The 17,687-nt window shown below is 41.8% G+C and overlaps 1 protein-coding gene across 1 annotated transcript; it reads left to right on the forward strand.

Annotated features, from left to right (window-relative positions):
* The first annotated feature begins 2,449 nt into the window (after window positions 1-2,449).
* On the forward strand, window positions 2,450-14,145 carry CRHBP (corticotropin releasing hormone binding protein). The gene is made up of 7 exons (XM_004466550.2): window positions 2,450-2,601; window positions 2,959-3,052; window positions 3,337-3,494; window positions 4,937-5,147; window positions 5,976-6,124; window positions 10,002-10,119; window positions 13,446-14,145. Exons 1-7 carry the CDS (start codon window positions 2,521-2,523, stop codon window positions 13,601-13,603), a joined length of 969 nt encoding a protein of 322 aa, XP_004466607.1. The 5' UTR covers window positions 2,450-2,520; the 3' UTR covers window positions 13,604-14,145.
* The last annotated feature ends 3,542 nt before the right edge of the window (window positions 14,146-17,687 follow it).

The following is a 17,687-nucleotide window of genomic DNA, read 5'->3' on the forward strand; positions in this document are numbered from 1 at the left end:
CTTCCCCTTTAATTATTCTTGATTTCAAAAACACACTTTCCAGGAAAGCGGACTTGGCTCAATGGATAGAGCATCCACCTACCACATGGGAGGTCCAAGGTTCAAACCCAGGATCCAGGCCCACGCACAGACTGATATGTGCAAGGAGTGCCGTGCCACGCAGGGGTGTCCCCCGTGTAGGGGAGCCCTGCATGCAAAGAGTACACCCCATAAGGAGAGCCACCCAGCCTGAAAGAAAGTCCAGCCTGTGCAGGAGTGGGGCCGCACACACGGAGAACTGACGCAGCAAGATGATGCAACAAAAGGATACACAGATTCGCAGGCCACTGACAAGAATGGAAGCAAACACAGAAGAACACAAGCGAATGGACACAGAGAGCAGACAACTGGAGGGGAAGGAGAGGGGAGATACATATATAAATAAATCTTTAAAAAAACAAACACACTTTCCATGGGCTTAATAAATCTTTGCCAACCTGCTGAAAATTCCACATTGTAATTTCCCCACATGGCACTTGGTGGTATTGAAGTTCGTGGTGCTCTGATTTGCAGATTGTTAGGTAAACTGGAATGTTACTCTGTGTTAGTTTTGCTTGCCCTCATTCACTGGCACTTCCTGAGGACCTTGTGTGCAGTTCCTAAGGAGAGAGACCACGAAAGCATGTTGGCACACGGCCGTTTCCATATGTGAAGGGAGGGCCTAGAGATCAGTGGCTCCGTGGGGATGTCAATAGAGCAGCATTAAGCTGAAATGACACCCTGGTGTCAGACCCCTCAAGTGGGAAAGACAGGTGTCCGCGGTGAGTGGCGGCCTGGATCCCAGTGGCAGGCCATGTTGAAGGGAAAGGAGAGCAGGCGAGGGCAGGCTGGGGGAGTGTGCCTCAGGCGCCGGACAGGCCGGGCAGGCAGGGAGACAGGAAAAGGCCAAGCTAGTGGGGGTTAAGTCATTTGTTTTTCTCTCCTTTTATTCCTCTGAGGTTTCTTTATACCCTTTCTAAAATTCCAAAACCTAAAGAGTCCGCGGGATGGGGAGGAGGAGGTGGTGACTGACGCTCACAGACCCTTGGGTGCTATTCCCCTCACCCTCTGCTTCAGCATCTACCTCCCATCCTCCTCCCCTCAGGCACCCCCTCTGCTGGGCTCTCTGTGGTCCGAGGATTATTTATATAATTTGGACTGGGGTGGGAAGGCCTGCTGGTTAAACAGCTTGGAGGTAGCCCGTCCAGAGGTCAGATTGTCTTAAATATGAAAACATTGAATACTGACACCACTAAGCAAATTACAGCTTAATTATGAGCATCACTTGAGAAAACCCTGTTATGGTTGCATTACTTTAAGAACAAGAAAGTCGTAGGTAGTAACTGTGTCTTCTATCACGCAGAAGTAAAGCAACATGAAGTTTTTAGGGTTTAGTCCCCTTGCTTAAGGGTAGTTGGAAAGAGAGAGAAAAGCCCAAAGTGGACTATCCCCATATTTCCTACAATTTTGGGCTTAAAGGAGAAGCAATTCTTTTCTCTCCTTATCAGCAAAGTTAAGTTTTTACTTCATGTATTTCTGGGCCCCTCAGCCATTGGTTTGGCCCTGTATATTTGCTTTTTAGCAATTATAAGAAAGTTGCTCAGAGGTAGAGTAACCCAGGCATTTGAAGGAGTGAAATGGAATGACTCCATCCTTCAGGAATGTAGATGGATGCTAAGGTCGTGGCCACAGTTACCTGGCCCAGGAGTGTGTCCATCGTGCTAATACTCAGGTCAGATGGCGGAGCTCAACTAAAATCCAGGAGCCCACAGACCCCATAATTAGCTTTCCATTAAGGAAAGCCTTATAAGAAATGTGAACCAGGATAAAGCAAAGATAAGGAACAGAAAGAAAGCTTGAACAGCATTACTTTAAAATTCTGTAAAAGCAGACTTCACCAGCTTCTCTGTAGAGCTGAAAGCTCAAGTTTCTTCCTGAAAGTCATGCAATTGCATGAGCCCTATATTCTCTGTTAATTGCCAGAACAATCCATCCAAGGTGCTATGTGACAAGGCTGTATGATAAGGTTATATGTATTTGGGTATTTTATGCATGTGTACAAACCCAAAATACCTCAGTCCCTTATCATTTTGGCCAAATGTCCACAGGAGGATGTAAGAAGGCATTTGGCAGGCCAGGTAAATGCTGTCCCCCTCCCCATCTTATCCTTTGTCCTCCCGTCATTCTTTCTCCCACACTCTAGTTCTCTAAGTTGTAGTGACTGAAATCATTCTCAGTGAATAATGCTGGACACACTGAAAATTTATGGCTGAGAACTGGACCCTCGTCATCGCCACGCACTTTGTCACTGAGACGGGGTAACCCATGGTTACAGAGCTCAGATCAGTTAAGGGGCAGAGAGCCTCCCCTCCCCACTGCTCTATAAAAGAGACCCAGCAAAGGGACCCTGCCATCTTCTCGCTCTGAGCCTGGGCGAAGGTGTGGGAACAATATCCCAAGACCTCGGGAGCAGAGTATACCAGCTGCAGAGGCAAGACCAGCATGTTGCCTACCTTCAAACTCCCCAGCCACTTCATTCTGATCTTCCTGATGGCTCTAAGAGGAGAGAGCCGGCACCTAGAGGTGAGCCATGCCACCTGCCTTGCATGAGCGTCCAGACTTGGGGATGGGCAGGCTGTCTCTAGTTGCGCCTCTGCTCTCAGCTCTTTCTTCCTGTCTTTTGGGCCCGTCTTTCCCCTAGGTTAGCCTCATCTGGTCTTCCTCTCTGCCTCTAAGCAGTCAGGGGACTGCCTGCCTTATGCTGGCAGGCGGGGATATCCTGGTTTTCTGGAAAGAGTCCAAGACTTTCTGGTCTCCGGACGCGGGGAACCATTTACCACCTCTCTTTTCTTTGCTGGGGGACAAGGAGGGTAACGCGCTCCTGGTCCACTTTTTTTCCCACCCCCTTGAACCTTTCCCGACCGACCCATTTTCTTTCAGTTGCTGCAAGGGGCGGACCACGACCCTTTCCTGCTGTTCAGCTCCAACCTGAAGCGGGAGCTGGCGGGGGAGCAGCTGTACCGCCGGGCTCTCCGTGAGTCTCCCGCTGCCCAGCTCGGGTCGGTGGGCGGGAGGGAGGCGGGAAGGCTGGGACTCTGCGCCAAGGGCAGGAGATTCCAGGGCATCGCGGGGAAGTGCGTGGCCAGTCCTTCCAGAGGCGCGATTACCATCGTTAAGGATCGGGGCTCGGGGCGAGATGGGGTGACTGTCGTGGGGAGCGGGAGCTGGGTCAGTCGAGGTTGGGATCGGGGCGCGGGACGCTGAGCGCGGAGAGGGACTGCAGCCCGGGCCCCGATGGCCCCGGTGTCCTCCGTCCAGGCTGCCTGGACATGCTGAGCCTCCAAGGCCAGTTCACCTTTACCGCCGACCAGCCGCAGCTGCACTGCGCCGCCTTCTTCATCGGCGAGCCGGAGGAGTTCATCACCATCCGCTACGACCTGGTTTCCATCGACTGCCAGGGAGGGGACTTCCTGAAGGTAAGGCGTCCCTGCCTCGCTCAGCCCCAGGACCGGGAGCACCGAAGGGTTGGAACGGGTTGGGGCTCTGCGCCAGCGTGGCGCTGCTGAGCGTGGGGAGCGGGTAATAATTCTTAGCCACTTCAGCCGTGCCAGAGTCAGGGAGGCGCGCTCCGGCGCGCACAGCTGAACCCCAGCGCCCACGTGGGTGAACGCCGGGCGGCTCCCCTACCCTAGGTCTCGCCAGTGCTTCCCACGGTGCTGCAGTTTAAGAGCGTTTCGGAGCGCCCTGGTGGTCCCGGGCACTTGGGATGACTTGAACTCTCCGTGCGATACACCGTGATGCATTTTAGAGCAGACGAAAGGGAAACGAAATGATCACAAGCTCTCAGGGACACCGAAAGGGCCTGTCTGGGTGAGAAGGCCAGCTCTGAGATCTAAGTCGGGCTCTTTCCTGGCTCCTCTCACCGAGATGTTCCAGGTTCGCAGTCTGTGTTCAACTCCAGGTTGACCCGATTTTGAAGCAGTTAGAGCACTAGCTGCCCAGCGAGCGAAATGCTGAGAAGGAATGCAATTTGAGACTTGAGGAGGAGGGGAGGACCAATTTCCCCCTCCCCCCTTTCCAAACACACTCCATGTGTTCTCTCTAAGTCTAAAAGGTCAGCTTAGAATGGCTGATGCTGTTCTACTGCTCAATTAAATTAACGATTAAAATCTCCGGAGAGGAATTATTTTGGAACCTGTCAAACGTTAGAAGGGCCTGGTAAAGTAATTTGTATCTGGGTTGTTGATAATTTTGCTAATTTGGATTAGGTTGGATTTATTAAACTGAAGACCTGTGGTGATTTTGAGAGTAAAGCCAATAAATTCTGATTGCCACCTTTTCCAACTGCAAAAGTTAAATAAACGAAGGAAAAAAAGCCCAAAGTGACATATCAGCCATGATTGCCTGAGTGTTGAAGCAGTTATTTGATATTTTAAAGCAATATGTGATGATAGTTTAAAATGAGGAAAATGGGGGCATAAATTGCTGCCCTGGTTTTTTTTCTTTTGCTGTCTATTCTTGAGATATTTTTTTGTTCATATTCAATGAGTAGAGGAAAGAGAGGAGCTGAAACTAAAATACTTCTGTGGAATTCTGAAGATGGGATGTTGAAAATGTGGCAAGGATAAAATGCATCTTATCTGTAGTTTCATTTACCAAAGTGACTGAAATGATAAAATAAGTGAAAATTTATTTACCTGGGAAGCTTTCTAAAGAAAAAATTAACATATTACTTGCACACAAACTTCCAGATGAAAATGCATATAAAAAGCAAAAGTAGGCAAGGGGGTGTAGGGTGTCAGTTCTTCACTTATAACTAAATGCCCATTGCTGGATAATGGTTTTCCCTCTTTTCAATAACCCTTGGTTTCAGGTGTTGATGGAAAGGATCATCTGTGTGTGTATTTTTTTTGGTAAGGTATTTGATGGTTGGATTCTCAAGGGGGAGAAGTTTCCCAGTTCCCAGGATCATCCTCTACCTACTGCGGAGCGATACATAGATTTCTGTGAGAGTGGTTTTAGCAGAAAGAGCATCAGATCCTCCCAGAACGTGGCCATGATCTTCTTCCGGGTCCATGAACCAGGAAATGGATTCACGTTGACCATAAGGACAGATCCTAACCTCTTTCGTAAGTTGGGTCCCTATTTTTTTCTTAATTGAAAAGTAAAACTTGGGGGTCAAAAATGTTTTTCGAAGGTAGTATCATTGCACAGAACATAAGAAATTAGAACTGAAGATTTGAATGGAAATCCTTTTATAATTAGAAATAACCCAAAGGTTATTTTCTATTCACTCTCATGAAAATCAAATCACAGTTTTAAATTTATTTCCCAGACTATGTAGTAAACTAATTTATAGTGACTAAAATTCTACCCCCCTATACCCCCCCACCAAAGACATTTTCTGATCTCCAAGGTACTACAATGCATTCAGTGATAAATTTTAATCCCTCCAAGTCATTTCATTTATTTGGGATAAGCTTGAGGTTTCAAATACAAAGTTATAGTCCTAAAGATATTTCAGCGAAGACTGACAGACAGCGTATGTGGGAAGTGGTAAACAGACTTCATGCCCTGAGCAGATGATTAGACTGGTGGACATCAGTGTTGCCTTCTGAGACCACTACTCTAATTTAGCTATTTCTGATGGATATAAACATACATTAGCCTATAAAACTGGTCAAGGACCAAAGTACATTATCTTAACCAAAATGAGTTTATTGTTTTCTTCTCATCGAGAGAAAATCTTTTTCTTTAAAGTAAATCATATCACTCATTGTAGGTTGTGTACAATAATGTTAATATAAATACTTCATGTGGTTAAAGAATGGGGTCTAATCTTCCAAAGAATAATGGACTGATTGATTTGAGTTTTTTTTTTCAAGGAGAAGAATTTTTTAAAGAAGCCTCCAAATAATGCAGCCATGTGTCTTTTTTTCTCTCTTTCCCCTCCAAAGCTTGCAATGTCATTTCTCAGACCCCAAATGGAAGGTTTACCTTGGTAGTTCCACATCAACATCGAAACTGCAGCTTCTCCATCATTTATCCTGTGGTGATAAAAATATCTGATCTCACCCTAGGGCACTTAAACAGTCTTCAGTTAAAGGTGAGTTGCTTACTTTCTCCTGAATCATTTCCTTAGGCCATGGCTTTATCAGTGCAAAATCAATCATACACAGCCAACCTAGATATAGCACTTTGGGTGGGTTGTGTTCATCTGTGTGTTCCTCTGATTGGCTATTCAATCTCACTTGTGTTTGCCCTCACTGTTCTCAAACAAACCCCTCTTTATTTTAGCTTTGTTGCAAGTTGCATACTCAGGTGCCCCTTCTGAATACCTGAATACTTTCCTCATGATGCAGGAAATGCTTTCAGTTGGTAATGTTTGGGTATATGATTACATCTGCCATCTCTTGTGCTTTCCTCTGTTATAGAAACTCTCTCCTCGCAGAAATTATAGTGTGAGTCATCTCAGAGTTTTTCTGATTATTGGAATTCACTTTTGACATGAAGGAAGTAATCTCACTGACAGAAATGTGTTATGAAGGAATGCTAAGTGTAGCATAAAATATGAAACTGGATTTTTATATTGCAAAAAATATGAGTAAAGTTCTGGGGAGTATTTTGCATTGCATTTAATTCAATATATTTCGCATCCAAAATATTTGCAGAGACTCCCTATTAACATCTATGAACTTCTTAAAATTAATGTTGAGCTTGACCATAGTTATCTGCACTGGTAGCTTCGCTCTGAGTCATTCTCCTTTCCTTCTACTTTTTCACATACCTATGTTAAGAAAGTCCAGTTATTTGTGGCATCAAACAGATTTCAGTGAAAATGAAATAAATGGACCCAGATTGAGATCAAAAAGTATATATCTAATATCCTGTAAGCCCCAAATGGAAAGGCCAGTACACACTTTTTTAGTTGGTCTTAGTGAAGAATAATCCTTTGATAAGGACCACTGGTTAGTAGCTGCTTTGATGCCGTCTTAATGGCTTGATGTTGCTTGCATGTCATTCTTGATGTAGAATATAGAGGTTAGGAAGTGTGATAGCAGATTGGGAGTGCTGCACTTAGTTATTCTTAGCTATAATGAGTAATCTTAATGTTTCCCCTTTTAAAAATTTAGAGCCTACAATGTTCTGGGTATCTATTCCTTTGCACGATATATTTTTTGAGTGATTATCATGTGCAAGGTACTAATCTGGATGCTGAAAATTAGAAATGAACGAAACAGGTCCTGTTTGCATAGAACCTACATTCTAGTGCAAGGGTTCTTAACCTTTTTTTTCCTTGGAGACCTTTGCCAGTCAGATAAAAACCAAGTACCTCTTACTAAGTCCACACTATACTGTGTATTATTTAATAAATATTTCACACCCTCACCAACACAGCCCTAAGAATAATGTTTTTTCAAAGTTCAGTTAAAGCTTACGGACCCTTTGTTAAGAATTCCTGTTCTAGTGGAAGGAGACAGGTAGTACCTTGAGGTATTTCAAATAATAAGTACAGTACATAAAATGAAGCAGAATGGTGTGACACACCATGACTGGGGACAAGGGGAGGCTGGAGGAGCAGGGAGCTACTTGAGGTAAGGTCTTCAGGGAAGAACCCTTCTGAGAAGGAGGCATTTAAAGTGAGACCTGAGCAGTAGACAAAAGAAGGACCCAGCAGGCACGGGAAGAGTAGGGCGTATAGGGAATGGTTATGCAGAGGCTCAAACTCTTGCCGTGTTCCAGAAATGGAAAGAAAGCGGAGGTAGAAAGGAAGTTGTATGAGATGGTGTCAGGGAGATAATCAGGGCGAGGTCACAGAGAGCCCGTGGAGGCTGTACCAAGGAGCTTGATGTTCTTCTCAGTGCAGTGGGAAACTACTACAGGGGTTAGGCAAGAAAGTAACACGATCTGATTTGCACTGTCTAAAGGGCATTCTGGTTTTACCTGGTGAATGGGCTGCAGGAGCAAGAGGTGTGCTGGGAGTCACTTAGGAGGTCTTTGTCATAGTCTAGGCAAGAGAAGATAGTGGCTTAGTCCAGGGAGGTAGAACCTCAACAGAGAAATCTAGGGGGCTGCTGTTGAGTAACCGCACCTCAGAGAGGTCCTGCACAACTCCGTTTCTGCTGTTGTCTATAAGTAAAGCTGAGAGGTTTGAGAAGAGGAGAGAAGTCACTGGACACCAAGGAACAGGTGCACCCACTTCCTTGCTTCTGTTTTGTTTCCCTCATTTTAGCTTCTACTTATTTCCAACTTCTTTATTTCTCACTTCTTTCTCCTGAGCCTGCCTTTTTCCCTTCACCACCACATGCTGAAATTTAGAATCTGTAGAACCAAGTGGAAAATTTAGTCTTAAGAGATATGCTTCCTGGGCATCCTGTACTCAAGGGAAAGGTGATTAGGTTGTTTCCTTCATCCTTAAATGACTTATTTGACTCTCAATGCAAGATCATGAAGTCTTGTAGACAGCGGGGCTAATTAAACCTCGGTTTATTCATTTGATGAAATTATGCACCTAAGGATGGAGTAGACCCTTTAATTTAAACATATGCATCCCCATCTGTTTCCCTTCATTGACTGTGTGGGAAAGTGAGGCACAAGGAATTGCTGTGGACGAGATAGGAAGGAAAGATGAAGGGAAGTGAAGGGTGGTTACAACAGATCATAAAAAGTCTTAGAACCAGCTCTCCTTTCAAGTAGCTGGAAATAATTTTTTTTTTTTTTTGTCATTGACAAAGAGAAAGATAATAGAGACTTTAGCTTACTTAGACCTCAAATTAGGATTCTCTTTAATATTCTCATACGTTTTAGTTTTGTGGGCTGCTCAAGCAAATACCATGAAATGGGTGGGCTTAAACAATGGTAATGCATTAGCTTACAGTTTTGTGGCTAAACAAAAGTTCAAATCAAGGTATCACCAAGGCAATGCTCTCTCCCTGAAGACTGTGGCGTCTGCTTGCTGCCAGGGATCCTTGGTCGTTAGTCTGTCACGTGGCAAGGCATTTGGTGGCGTCTCCTGAGTTCTGTTGATTTTTGCTTCCTCCTTAGTGGCTCTCTATTTGTCTGAATTTCTCTCCGCTTGTAAAGGACTCTAGTAATAGTATTAATAATCACCCTCACAACCTTCCTCTCTCCCCATATTTCCTGTGAGCCTATCTTACAGTCCCTCGGGATGCAGGAATAAAGTAAGGATTATAGTGTTCTTACTGGCAAAAAAAAAAAAAAAAAAAAAAAAAAGATACATGTATAGCAAGTTGAAAATGCAGTGTTAAGGCTATTAAATCTAATAATAACAATAATTTTAAAAAAAGAATCATCCTGATTGAAGTAGGTCCCACCTTAACTGAAGGAACCTCATCAAAACGTCCTACTTGCAGTGGATTCACACTCACAAGAATGGATTAGATTTAAGAATATGTTTTCTGGGGTCCATACAGCTTCAAACCACACAGCAAACTAATCTAAATCCTTATCAATAGATGTATCCCATCTATAAGAAATGATGTATCCCAGTAAAAAAGAGGAAAAGAGGTGAGTTTAAGGAAAAACTGATGTGAAAGTCCTACTTGTAAAATGCAGATATTTGACTTCCTTTAACTCTGACTGCATTAAGGAATTCAAATAATTTAGTATGCATTTCCACATGATTTGAAAAGCAAAGCATTTTCAGATTCAATTTTCATACATCTTACATGGAGTTTACAGATTCCCGTTTCATCATTCCATTTCTTGACCTTAAAAAAAATACACACACATTTTTAAAAAATGAGTGCTCAACTGATTTAGAAAAGCAATTCTTAGGTGTTTTTTTTTTCCTTCCTTTTAAATGTCTTTTTTAATTTCTAGAGTCCTGGATGTTAAATTAAATGGCACTGCCAGGATGCCTAGGGCTGATTGAATGAAATTGCTGAGCCTGCCATTGGTCAAATGGCCTGACTTCTATAATTGGTTTGACAATATCTTTCTTTGCTGCTTTATTCTCTTAGAAACCCTCAGCAGGTTGTGCAGAAATAGGAGACTTTGTAGAGCTGCTGGGTGGAAATGGATTGGACCCTTCCAAGATGATGCCTTTAGCCAATCTCTGCTATTCCTTTCATGGCCCTGGTAAGATATTTCTTTGCTTATTATTTGTATGCTTATTAAGACTAATTCCGTCAATAAAACTTCCCCATTTTTAAAATAAATTGGATGGTGAGGTTCACCAAAAAAACTTCAATTTACACATTGAATCAATGTGAGCGATTTTATATTTGAGCTTATATACTACTATACATAAACACAGAACCTATTACCAAAATATCTGACTTTGGGGAGAAACCTGTAAGGTAATAAAGTATATATTTAAGATTGGCCCTAAGAAAAACTATGAAAAAGACAAAGCTTTCCTATTTTGTGCTCCTTCTACCTTCTCGGGGGTCGGTCCTTGCTTATATCCTCTAGAGAACAAAGGTTTTGTCTGCCAACAGAAAAAAATGTATGGTTCAAATAGTAGCTGTGTTATCAAGAGTAGCTGTGTATTATGATAATACAATTTTATAATAATAATATAAGCTGATATACTAATATATAAAAATAGTATAAATATAAATAGTAAATAATATATAAACTCAGAGTTATATATATGTAGCGGTGTATATAAACTAATAGTAAATAAACAACAAAATAACAAACTTTGTTAGAAATTCTCAGAACTACTGAATATCCCTTGTGACTTCTAAGCAGCTTAACCAGCCTCTGAAAGGCCACTGCAACATACAAGTAAATTCTGAAACCTACAGATGGCCACTGGTAATGAAAAACTGGCTAAGTGCACTGTGTGCCAAACAGAACCACATCTTCTTCGTCAGGGACCAGGGAGAAAGCAGACCGATTACGTTCGGGTGGGGGGTGGGAGGATAGGAATTACTGGCCCACTCTCGACCAACTAATTAATGAAGTTCAAGGGGAAGAGAGAAGAGGTAATCCTTTTTATGATATATGTAAATCATAAATAAATTCTGTAAGGGTCACTACATAAATGTGCTTCAGATACAGGAATCTTAGATTATCTCTTAAGAGACAAAAGTAAAACAAAAAAGGAATAATGATACCCTCTAATTTCATGATTAATTCTTAGCCATAGCCTTGCTCGGCTGGCACCACAGATCGTTAACAAACTAGGTAATCAAGCTGCAAATCAGAAGGGAGGCACCACACATACCCCCCTGTTGAACTGTTACCCGTTTTAATTAAAACCACATTTACCTGTGGGGAAGTATTCATTAATGGGTACAGAGTTTCTGTTGAGGGTAATGAAAACTTTTGGTAATGGATAGTGGTGATGGTAGGACAACTTTATAAATGTAATAATGCCCCTGAATTGTATCCTTAAAAATGGTTAAAATGGCGAATTTTGTTATATATATGTTAGCACAATAAAACAAAACAAAACAGGTATTCTCACCAGTATTTTCTCTCTCTGAGCTAATGCTGAGAAGGTTATAAATGAAACAACTCTGGAATATATACACATAAGCATTAAGGCCTGATATATATGCCTCCCTCCCCCAGATAACACTTGTATATAAAAAAAGTTTCAGATGAGATTTAAGACAGGACTGGGCTCAGGGTAAGCTTTCCCATCAAAGCAAAGGCAAAAGTTTCCAAAAACCCACCTGGCTGAAAACTCAAGGATTGTTTTATGGTAATTTAGACTTGAACTACAGTTTAAACAGTCAGTGCATGTGTTGCTCTAGCCTTTTGCATGTACTCTCTGAGGCCCTGAATCACTTCCATGCTGATGACTGGAGAGTGCCTAGAAGGCACTGGGCAAAAGAATGAGACTAGGACTAAAGGACACTCGTGACTTAAAATTGAGATAACTAAGGCCAGAATAATTTTTCTGCTTGCATTACATGGCTTACATTTGGTAAAAGGGTGAGGCTAAGGCTATAAAATCACTTTTGCCTTAGTTATGTAGAAGATTGAAACCAGACTATTTTTTTTTTACGGTACTGGGGAATGATCTCAGGACCTTGTGTGGGGGAAGCTGGTGCTCAACCACTGGGCCACACCAGCTCCCCTGAGTTGGTTTTTTCATTTGTTTGCTGGTTGTTTGTTTATTGGTCTTTAGGAGGCACTGGGAACCGAACTCAGCACCTCCCATGTGGGAAGCAGGTGCTCAACTGCTTGAGCCACATTCATTTCCAATTTTAAGGCTTCATTTTTTATTTCATTTTTTTCTTTCATTCACCGTGTTTTTTATGAGTGCCTTCTAAATTGTTAAGACAATGAGGAACTATTAAGAACCCAGCCCTTTAAATTAGGATATATGTCAAAATAGTTTGAAATAATATGCACATTAACTAAAGGAATTAGTGCTTGTTATATAGACTAAAGCTCAGAGTAATATCAGAAAAAGAATGACACTCCAAATCACTAAAAAAATACATTTTAACCTTCTTGTAGAAATTTAACTTAGACTCTCTGATGCTTATATTAAAATAATTATAGGGTTTATGTTCACCCTGTCCCCCAATTGACTTTTGCCTCAATAACTCTGTGTGTTACTTCATTTAAACCTAAGTACAGTTTTGTGAGTTACAATGCTAGTGTTTCTGAGATACAGGGGGGCAGGGGGAGGACTGACAAAATTAAAACAGCAGAAAGTAATATTGCAGGGCAGATAAATCTTGCCTCAGGAACCAGCTTAAAGCCAGAGAAATAAAAGGAACATAGTTTTAATAAAAATAATATGAATTTCAGTATATAACTATTCAGGAGCATCTGCTAGATGATATATAAGAGTTTTTGATGCAAAGAGAATAATAGGTATAGGTGGACAACCAAACAAAAACTAGTATGAGCATCTATCAAAACCATACAAAAGACAATTTTTGTATATACGTATGACAGAGTGGTTATATAAGCTCAGAAAACAATAAATAGGGATTTTTTTTTTGTCTCCCTAACTGTCCAGCAGACATTCTACTCCCTGCCCCTGCTGAGTAAATGCCAGTTACACCCCTAGATATTATGACAACCAAAAGATGCCCATGCAAATTTCCAACCTGCCCCTAGAGGGCAGTAGTGCCCCCACTGAGAACACTGAACTAGAGCAACAGGGCAGTAACAGACCGCTTTCTTTCACCTACTTTACCTCTAAAGCCTTGCAGGCAGGAGACAAGGTAAAGGTCAGGACATCTCCCCTGTTTCCATCCAATTTTATTTAGCTAATGGTGTTCCTGACCACAAGGAAAAGGCTGAGTTCAATTTCACTGTTCTACATCTAGTTATCTACTAACAAAATTAAAAACATCTCCCTCCCCTGATACAAGTTTGAGTTTATGATAGGAAGATAGGTTGCCTTGCTTTCATTTTGGTCAACAGAAATGGTTTGGCTACATGGTTTCTAACCTGCTGTAATACTTTTATTTTTCCATCAATTACAGCCCAAATGAAAATTGACTGTGACAATGTCGTGGTGCGCATGGTCTCCAGTGGAAAACACATAAATCGCCTGACTTTTGAATATCACCAACTGGAACCACATGAACTGGAAAACCCAAACGGGAACAGTATTCGGGAATTCTGTTTATCTAGTCTTTGAGTAGCCAACCTGATGATTTAATGGCTCTACATATGATTTTAGTAACCAGCTGGTTACAAGCCTTTCATACCAGTCAATACTCCAGCCTTGAGCCCACACTTCATACACTTCATACACAACTGCATTAATTTTTGTACCTTGCTTCTTTTTCATTTGTAATATATAAGTGATCACATAGCAGAAAATAAACCTTCATTTGGAAGAAAAACAGTTTTTAATGGAACTGTTTGCAATTCTTTGGCATAATACAAACCTGAGCTAGTCAGACAAGCATAAAGCAATGTGCAATAAAAAGTTGTATCTCAAGGGAAAACACCAAAAAGAGAAAAATGGTGGCACTCATATCAATTTTATAACAAAAAATTAACGTATATATCAAAGTAGTTGCATTTACTTATTTTCTGTTTATTAATCTGCTTATAATAGATAATTGTTGTATCTATTATTTATTGTTTTGTAACAACTTGTTTTTAACAAAATTTTGTAGCTTGGAAAAAGATTTCCATCCACAAACACAAACATGAATAAATGTTCAGAATGTTGGCACCTTGAATTTGTGCTTCATTACCTTTCTTAGTCCAAGGCTGGACTAAATGATTTTGGACTCTTCAGAACTAGTAGAACTCTGGACCCATGAAGTAGAATTATTTGGAGGAGAAGGTAGAATTGCAATGTTTTCACAAACACTAGCTGATTTGTTCTGGTAAGGAAGAAGGGTTTTGGGATCCGTTTTCCACCACCTTCTGAGGAAACTCAGAAGACATGCCTTTGTCACAGCAGAAGTACTTTTCAACAAGGACAGCAAGGACCTGACAACTCTCATGGACGTGTTTTGAATAAGTGTGGGTACCTTTTTGGTGCTGAGTGTGGTTTGCTGTTGACTGTTTTCTTCCTGGTTTGAGACTAAACATGCAGCATATAAAAGAAATCTTGGAACAAAACATGAGGTTCTAACAAACTAAGAAAATATTCCTATATGAACTCCTTACTCTGAATTAATGGATGAAAACTACAAACTGTGTCATAGTTAATAACCTGATCACAATTCCCGAGCATATTTCAATAAAATTCATTTTATAATAGAGTATACTGGAGTCCCATACAGTGGGCTTGTTAATTAAATCAGGTGAAAAGAAAAATATTTATTGAATATGCTAAACATATGCAGGATTTAGCCCAAGTTTTGGCTCATAGATAATTTGGAATGAGTGACTTCTAACAAAAGAAAAAAATGCCTGGATGGATAAATAGATGGCTACATCATTCTTGACCCATTTAGTAAGATATTGGTTTCCTCATTTCAAAGAAAATAAATTCTATGAAGTTGAACCCTTTTACCTTTTTCACAGTTCCTCTACCTAAGGATTAATGCATTCACTTTATGACCACTGGAAGTGACTGCCTCTTAACTCTTACATCTCCTTATGCTGAGAAGAGAAAATGATCTGATGCAAAGAGGCAAGCATTTTACCATACGAGTTCGGACAACCTGCTTTCACTACTAAGGGACATTTCACAAGTCCCTAGCCTTTCTGCACGTATTTATAACGGAGGTGGGGGCAGGTGTGGTTCCTAAGATCCCAGCCCTGACATTATGTGGTCATTCATTTGTGACCTGTTTTACTTCAATGCTTGCTATGGCACAATAGCTCCATTTTCTGGCATGGCCACCCCAGTGAACTCTACTGGAGGCCCTCGACTTATTCTTCGTTCCAAAAGGATGGGCAGCTTTCTGGAAACAAAATGTTAGATAAATTCTCTGGGGGAGTTACAGAGTTATGTATTCACTGGCAACTCCATTGAATAAGTAAAAGATTATAGGAAACATTGGCCAAATTTGACTTTCTAAGAAAGGCAGTGTAGCATAGCAGTTAAAATCATTGACCTGTTTTAATCCCCACTCTGCCACATACGTGACCAAGTCATTTCTAAGTCTCTGCTGCTCATTTATTGCCAAGATAAAGGGTTAAATAAATGTAAAGCTCCAGAACTATGTCTTGCCCTTAAGTGTTAGCTGTTTTTATTTTTATTTCTTACTTCTAAGCAAATATGCTGCAATAGGGCCTCATCTTCTTCCTGGGGCATTTGCTTTGTGTTCTGAAGGGTTTGCACTGTATCGATTATACTGTTGCATCCCAGGACCTTTGTGAGGAAGCTGAGGTTAGTGAGGGTTGTAACAGAGTAAGGTTATTGGTAAGGTTGAAGCTGGATCACGCCCCAGCTTATCCAGTTCCCACGTGCCTCTCCTCAGCTGTGAGGAGCTGACCCCTATCTGTAGGTTCCGTGCTCCTCCAGGACCAATCCTGGGTTGGGAAGAGAAATTTGAACAGCTCTCATCTAGCATGCTGTTCATGAACCTCACAAATACTCTGTCTTGACTCTCTCCCCTGGCACCCCAATCTCATATCTGTAACTTCCCAGCTCTTGGTTGTTTCACCCTAGCTCTTGCCTGACCCTACTTTTATCCCCACTTCTACCCCCAGGTCTTTCTGAATACCAGTTGGGTGACTCTGGATCTAATACTGATCACTGAATTCCCAAATTCCTCCTGCCTCCATGGCTGAAATTCTGAGCATTTTTACCCCTAGGTTTTATGTCACTCTGCCCATCCCATCCTCTGGATAGTTTTCTACCACCTAGAAGCCTGCCTCTTCTGCTACTGCTATCTAGGCTGTCACCTTTGGTGTATCTATGGCATTGGACTTTCTTCCAATATCTAAAGCAGCATGCCTTTCTCACCCCTGAACCTTTCCTCACACTGTTGCCTCATGTTAGTGGGCAGTGCAGAAATGCTATGTGTTCCCCAAAACCCATTTCTTCTACTTCCTGGGTATGCACCTAGACTACATTTCCCAACCTCCCTTACAGTTAGGTTTGGTCATGCGGTGGAATTCCAACAGAAGCAATATGGATAGAAGAAATATGGCACAGAGAAACCTCTCAGAGCCAGTGGATTCAAGGAACCCAGATCCCTGAAGGACTGCATGGAGGCCTGCCTATTGACCAGGAATATTTGTGTAAATGAGAAACTTTTATTTCATTAAAGTACTGAGATATTTTGTTTAACAGCAACTGTTACAATGCCTCATACAATGGGCCTGTCTAAACCCAAAAGTTGGCTATTCCCTAATTTTCCTGTCTGCTTTTGTTCCAACTTTCCCAGCAGGCCTGACCCGAATGATTGCCAAAGGAAAATTTCTCAAACGCACAACTTTGGTCTTGTGCGCACCAAACTTTAACTGATATAACTTCATTCTACTTACTAATATCCCTTCTTAGAAAATTCTTAGACCCTTTTGAAAATCTGACAGCAACTAGAGATCTCTCTTTCCAGGAAAAAAAAATGCCCTCATACACGAAAATACTCTCACAAATTTTGAGGGTTTACAGTTCCCTGAAGCCCATTCAAAGGCCTCAGGATAAGAATCGCTGCTCTAAAAGTAAAGAAGGAATGAAAGTCAATTTGTATCAGTCTCCTCAAACTTCATAGCCCTCTCTTCAGTACTAAACACATTTATTAGTTAATTTGGCTATAAAATAGGTTCATAGGGTTCATATTATCAGCTTACTTCATATTTAACTATTTTTTTAAAGATTTATTTTTTTTATCTCTCTCCCCTTCCCCGCCTTCCCGCCCCCCCACCCCACAGTTGTCTGCTCTCTGTGTCCATTCGCTATGAGTTCTTCTGTGTCCACTTGTATTCTTGTCAGCAGCACTGGGAATCTGTGTCTCTTTTTGTTGTGTCATCTTGCTGCGTCAGCTCTCCGTGTGTGCGGCACTGTTCCTGGACAGGCTGCACTTTTTTTCACGCTGGGTGGCTCTCCTTACGGTGTGCACTCCTTGTATGTGGGGCTCCCCTACATGGGGGACACCCCTGCATGGCACAGCACTCCTTGTGTGCATCAGCACTGTGTGTGGGCCAGCTCACCACATGGGTCAGGAGGCCCTGGGTTTGAACCCTGGACCCCCCATGTGGTAGGCGGATGCTCTATCTGTTGAGCCAAATCTGCTTCCCATATTTAACTATTTAATCTTGCCTTTTTTTTTTTTTTTAAAGATTTATTTTTTATTTATTTAATTCCC

Source organism: Dasypus novemcinctus, chromosome 2, assembly GCF_030445035.2.
Source record: "Dasypus novemcinctus isolate mDasNov1 chromosome 2, mDasNov1.1.hap2, whole genome shotgun sequence".
Lineage (NCBI taxonomy): Eukaryota > Metazoa > Chordata > Mammalia > Cingulata > Dasypodidae > Dasypus > Dasypus novemcinctus.

Bases quoted from the DNA above. Each gene is read 5' to 3' on its own strand.
- CRHBP (XM_004466550.2), top strand. From the start codon at position 2,521: ATGTTGCCTACCTTCAAACTCCCCAGCCACTTCATTCTGATCTTCCTG. The intron at 3,495-4,936 runs GTAAGGCGTCCC...TTTTTTGGTAAG, and splicing joins AGGGAGGGGACTTCCTGAAG to GTATTTGATGGTTGGATTCT. The intron at 10,120-13,445 runs GTAAGATATTTC...CATCAATTACAG, and splicing joins CTATTCCTTTCATGGCCCTG to CCCAAATGAAAATTGACTGT.